General features: G+C 31.3%; 1 protein-coding gene across 2 annotated transcripts; it reads right to left on the bottom strand.

Annotated features, from left to right (window-relative positions):
- Nucleotides 1–435: 435 nt before the first annotated feature.
- On the bottom strand, nucleotides 436–4,516 carry LOC110603166 (sulfiredoxin, chloroplastic/mitochondrial). Of its 2 annotated transcripts, none has more exons than XM_021740861.2 (5): nucleotides 4,358–4,516; nucleotides 4,113–4,279; nucleotides 998–1,031; nucleotides 793–886; nucleotides 436–682 (listed from the first exon to the last, which is right to left on the bottom strand). In XM_021740861.2, the coding sequence occupies exons 1-5, from the start codon at nucleotides 4,425–4,427 to the stop codon at nucleotides 667–669; spliced, it is 381 nt and encodes a 126-aa protein (XP_021596553.1). In that variant the 5' UTR covers nucleotides 4,428–4,516; the 3' UTR covers nucleotides 436–666. The 2 variants fall into 2 exon arrangements, with proteins under 2 accessions (XP_021596553.1, XP_021596554.1); XM_021740862.2 differs by having other exon boundaries at nucleotides 793–877.
- Between the last annotated feature and the right edge of the window lie 2,103 nt (nucleotides 4,517–6,619).

Here is a 6,619-nt window from a genome sequence, read left to right as displayed (position 1 = left end):
TTTAATTATGTTATAAGTATTTAAACTTTAAAATAGATGATAATTGTTATTATTTAAATTAATTGTAGAGTTATCAAAAACTCTCAAATTTTAAAATATACTTAGTATAATATTAAAAATTATTAAAATAATAAATTGTCATTTCTCTAGTGAATATTAAATTTGATAGCATTTTAATAAGTTCATACATATTTTACTAATGTACAAAAAGGACAATTAAATCATAAAATATTACAGTATCACATGTTTTAAATGGATAAATTCTTCAATTCTTTTTTCAGAAACAATAGAATTCTTCATTTGATTTTTCATAATGATGAATATATTTTTAAAACTAAATAGAAATTTTATAAATATACATCACTCCTCTCCTCTCCTCTCCTCTCTATGCAAACACTAACACTTTTCAATTGGAGGAAGGCCACAGCAACACCATAGATAAAGACTCATGTAATTTTTCACTTGATTGTGTTTGCTTTTTGTAAATACAAATTGCAGTCAGAAATAGCAGCAGCTTATGACGAAGCCAGTAACATTTGATAACTATACATTGCTGAAACTGCATATACATACTCATAAATATCTGGTGAGACTACCACAGAGCATCACAATTAATGCTTGCAAGAAGATTTGCAAATTCGCATACATCATTCCATCAGCTAAGACTCACCGAAGATGATGCCTGTGCATAGAATGGAACCCAAAAACATAAGAATGCAACTAAAAATAGTCAAAGAGGGTGTAAGTAAATTAGTGAGGAAATGTTAGGCATTAGAAAGACATGACACCTACCTGAGAGTTTCTTTTGTTCCACGTCGAACTTTGCAGCGGATTGTTGGGAGACCAAGCCGCTGATGTGCTTCATACCGATGACAGCCTGAGAATCCTTTTCAGTAATATCAAAAATAAGCCATGAGCTTGGGACATTGACGAGTGGATTCAATTGCACAAGCATACGATATTTGAAAATGAGAAATATGAATGAATGAGCACATACCATAGTAAACTCCATCAACCTCAAGCACATCAATCTGCAAAACGTATCAAAATGTCAATATAAAATGAACACTGAAATAATATGATGTCGACAAATCCCCTTTTTCACTTTTTATTTCTCTCTGAAACTAGAGAGAACTGAAACATTTTGAGAAATCAAATGAACAAAAACTGTATGAATTGGCCAGAAGAGTGATTCAAAACTTCATCGAGGCTACCTTGGGATTAAGGTTTATTTGAAATGATCTGATTTGTATTTAGGGTAAAATAAATTCTTCGATTTGAAATATAATGCTTATCTAATTTATATAGAATTATGCATAGTTCCTGGGGTTTTTAATTGAACCTAAAACACGTAGTGAACCGTAGAAGAACTGAAAAAAAAAAGGGGGCTATTGTAAGAATCAAACAATACTGAAACGAACTTATACTTACGGGTTTGGTTCGATTTCAATTTAGTTCCAATTCTTTATTAATAATCAAATCGAAACTTTACCAAATCAAAATTGAACCAAAAAACTGATTTTATATATTTATTTCTTGATGTATTTATAAATTTAATAAAATTATATATATACTCATATGCAATTAAAATTGAACACAAATATATTTAGGTATGGATGTATATAATTTAATATTATTTTTATACTTTTTAACTAATTTCAACCATAAATATATTACTTTATAATTCTTAATTATATGAATGAGTAACATATCAATTATATAATACTTTTAGATATTAATTACACATGTATCTTTTAATTAAAAATTATATAATTAATAATCATACAAAATAATATAATTTTTTATTGAGAATTATATACAATATATTTTTAATATTTATTATTATTATTGTTTAAATGTTAGTATTATTATTTTTATTATTGTTTTGAAGTTAAAAATTTAAAATTATTTACCATTTCAGAATAAACATAAGAATATTATAATTTTATGTGTAACAATCATGATTTGACAGAGATTAAAGTTAAAATAGAATCGAAATAAGAACCAAAATCATATTAAAATTGCTTAGAACCGAAACAAAATCATACCATAATTTGATTTAAAGTATGGTTTTTAAAAATTAAATAAATGAAAGTTTAATTCTCATTTCAGTTCTTAGCTAAAACTGTATGAGAATTGGAACCGAATACCCCTTATATCTATCCTCCAGCATAAAAAAATTTTTTATGTTTATTATGCTTCAAAAGTTCAAAGCTCCAACTTAGATTAATGTCCTATTCTCTCTCTCTTGTTTTTGTTCTTCTCTCCTGAACTTGCCACCCCCAACCCCACCAAAAAAAAAAAATCTTCAGTTGGTAATGGTACTCTGCCCATGATTACTACTGAATACTGGAGTTAGTATTGGACAAGATATGCCTGCAGGGATGCATGAAACTTAAATATGTTTATTTACACTCAATTCAGTACATTTCTATTATCAAATATTCAATAGTTGCTACCACTTTCTGAGGCTCCATTAAGCACACATCTTACGGGATAGAAGATTCGAATCAAGCTATTAATCTATGAAATTTAGCAATAGAAATTCAAGTTTAATTTCAGATTAATAAAATTAATTCAGAGAATTTTGACTTAGGAAGGCTAGTAGATTTACCATCTCTCTTTCATCAGTAGGCTGGTAACGTGAACCATGTGTTCTGTAAGAAATTTGGCACCTTCTAATTGATCATTAACCATAATAGCAGTGGAATCTGGCTTACTAGATTACGAACGCCTTCCCTTTTCTCCATAAATAGCATTTTACCTACAATACCCATTTATATTTTCTTTCAGCAATTATCTCCTTCTCTCACAAAGATTTACTATCTAATCACTGCTTTGTTGCCAACTACAGTTATTTAACATTTCTTACTCTGGTATTCCCTAGTGTTCCACTTTGATAATCGCTCATAACCCTTATTCTAAATAGTCAACATTGGAACTTAATATTAGCCAATGCCATGTTATTTCATTGCTATTCTACTTCCCTCACCAACCCCACATCATTTGAACCCTCTAAAACTGCTCAAAATACTCTTAGATCCTCTCTAAATTCTTTGTGCTGGAAATCCACCAAAAGCATATCCAGAAACATCATTTTGAATTAGCGGTCACCAGTAAAATCACATGCATAAGTCACCCACATTTCCTTGGCCTAAGCCCTCTCAGAATTGCAAACAATTCATTGATAGATAAGAAAAGCTAGCGAGCTGATAAAGGAAGCAGAAACATTGTTTTATTTAGTTTTCAGAATCATGAATGGCTATATTATTCTATCATTGTAATCTCCCCTAGGAAATTGCATGAACGGCTTTTTGGTTCGGTTGCCTATTATGGGGGGGACCAAAAAACTTCCAAAACCAACTTGTAGGCAATCTTTGGTTCTCGTTTAAAAAAGAGAAAAGTAAAAAAAAAAAAAAAACATCATGTCGCTTACTTTTATTTCTAGGCCTATAATTCAATTTGCAATAAAATAATACTGTCCAAATAATACTACTCATTAACAAATAGCAATAATTTTTTTTGTACTGTGATAACTAAAATATTATTATTAATTGAAAAGAGAAATTATAAAAGAAAGATACTGTATGATTTTACTCGGTTGCACTCCTTTTCATTTTAGGTTTAGGCTATTAGGTTCAATTTATATTAAATTAGTATGTTTTCATATCAATACACATATACATATACTACTTTGACATAAATTGAATTATATAAAATAAAAATTGATAAAATCACATTACACCTTTTTTTTTTCCTTTCCCTTTAAAGAACTACTCAGTCTACAAATTTCAATTCCACTCTTTCTCTACAATTCCAATCAATTAAGCGCTAGTTGAAGTTCGAATTTAGCCAGATGAGCCAAAGCCCATTGGTTGATTTTATGCCCTATGCACAAATCCAGTCACAATCCAGCTCCAGTATTAAATCAGAGATCACCAGATTTAAAATCAAAGATATCAAAGCAAAAGTTCACGGTTCGTTTCTCATTTTATTTTCCTTTAGTACCTCATTAGCCCCTTTATTTATTGGACAGTGAATGAAGATTAAACAAAAGTAAAAACAGAAAAAGAAAAGTAATTGCAGAGAAACCAGAAACGATATACACATACAGGGACTTGAAGACCAATTTGTTTAATACTGTCCATGAGTTCCTGGACTTTGTTTGGATCATTAGCTCTGGTTCGCAGAAGGGGTCTCCTTATTTTATCCAGTGGGAGCTCCAAAATCACTGGGCCACCGTTTTGTGATTTACCAATATGATTACCAGGAGCAGCCCCTGTTTGAAAGGAGACGGTGAAAAAACTACTAGCCACTGAGAAACAAAGACAAAGATCGAGAGAAAGAGAACCATTACCGTTGGATGATGCTGAGATGGAGAAGCTCCTGAAGTTTGTTGATGGCAGTCGCAGAGCAAAATTCGCCATTTTTGCTTGTATCTTTTCTTCCTCCCTCTACCGTTCCACGGAGCTGAGTAAAAACAATTTTTGGCTGACGTCTGCAAAATGGCTGCCTCTAATTTTTAGATATACATGTTTTTAGGAAAAATTACTGGTAGTCCCTTTTAACTTAGGAAAACTCATGCATTTTGGAAATATCAATTAAAAGTATTCTTATCATTTTAAAAAAGTTATTAATTAATTTCTTAATTAATTTAAAAATTAAATATATAAAAAAATTTACAATACTTTTAATATAAAATAAACTAATTATTATATTTTAAAAAATTTAAATACATTTTAATATATATTTTAAAATTGAAAAATTACTTATTAATATTTTTTTATAATATAAATTAATTAATAAATATTTAGCAACTAAAATTAATAAAATTAATTAGTTAATTTTTTAAAATTTTATAGATATTTTTTAAAATAAAAAATCAATCAATAAATTTTTTATATCACGAGTAAATAATAATTCTTTATATATATATAAAATACTACATAAGAATCACCAAAAATAGGTTATGAATTGTCACCATAGAACAATTTCATGTAGTAAAAATCTAACAAGTGAGTAACACAGTCCCATCCGAGGAGAAAAAGATCCGGACACCTTAACATTTGATTCATCATGAAAACTCACTCTCCCATAAATAGGTTGAGTCTCGACACAAAGTTATGCACAGTCCAACATATCCCTATTATATTTGTAATCACGGGATCATTGACCTATCAGTTGGCAATATCTCTTATCAAGCAGTCCGTCACATCATCACCGGATTATCAAGAAATACTATATTTATCTCTATCTTTCTACAATATAAAAAGAAAACAATTACAGATGCAAAGATACACAATTCTCTTACACAATTACTCTCAAGTTCTACATTTGCCATATTCTCCAGTTTACTGACTTGAGCATCAGAGTGGCTTCCCACACCTCATATTCTCTTTTTTGCAGGTCAAGCCAATCACATCACAACTTTATTGTAACGACCCGGAAACCGGACCGCTACCGGCGCTAGGATCCAGATTAACTTAAGGTCGCCGGGACCCGTAGCAAGCCTAACATACAACCTGACATACCTAATAAATCCCATACATGATCAAACATATATATAAAAACTTAAACTTTTTCATTTACCAAGCTCAACCTGTGCATGCACTATACATTAACCATACAAACCCCAGACTAGAGCCCTCATCAAATGCTCTAGTTGGGTCATCATTACTATAATCAAGCTTGGTTTTCATAAAATATCATTAAAACATTTCATTAAAAAGATCATGTACTCAAAGGGATTTACATACACTAGGGCCAAGCACAATTCTATTCTCAATACAATTCTTTACATTACATCACATTATAACATTTTTCAGTATATGTCCACATCTAACTATTACATACATAAACTTCTATTCCTGGTGACTTCCTGGTCTAGCCTGCACCTACAAACCTGGGGGTTAAGAGAAAGGGAGTGAACTACTAGAGCCCAGTGAGCAGAATAGTAAAACATTATATTAAAAATTCATGCTTTCATGAAATGCATCACAATACAAACAAATCACCTTAAGGATGAACTTGTCACCAATAGCCCTCTACATATCCAATAGTGCCAGGACGTAGAATGGGTCTCTGGTCTTTCCCTTACATAACATATCATAACATTCCAATGTGCCAGGGACGTAGAATGGGTCTTCCTGGACTTTCTCTTACATTGTGCCAGGGACGTAGAATGGGTCTTCCTGGACTTCCATACCGTATCATCATCATATCATATCATTCCATACGAGGGCTTAATGGATCATCCAATGTTCTTCCACATCAACATCATATTATGCAATGCAACATATTCATGAATTCTAATGCAAACAACCTAATATATCTCATGGCATTCGTGATGTATGAACATGCTCAAAATTTATTTATTTACTTTGCAACGTAAAGAGTCATTCTACTCACCTCAGGCTAGCTCTGAAAAGACTCTGAAGCAGCTATCTCACTACTGGGGTCCTCGGTTCCTCGGGTCCGAACCTACACAGGTGGACTCAAATGAGGGACCAAAAATACATGAACTTGACTCTAAACATCTCCCCAAAAACCCCCTAAAATACCTTAAAACAATCATAGAAACATACAAAGGAAGGCTGAACAGGGCACTTTCGGCGGCAGG

This window comes from Manihot esculenta, chromosome 16 (assembly GCF_001659605.2).
Source record: "Manihot esculenta cultivar AM560-2 chromosome 16, M.esculenta_v8, whole genome shotgun sequence".
Lineage (NCBI taxonomy): Eukaryota > Viridiplantae > Streptophyta > Magnoliopsida > Malpighiales > Euphorbiaceae > Manihot > Manihot esculenta.
The sequence above is the reverse complement of the archived record's forward strand: the minus strand, read 5'-3'. Positions and strand labels throughout refer to the sequence as shown.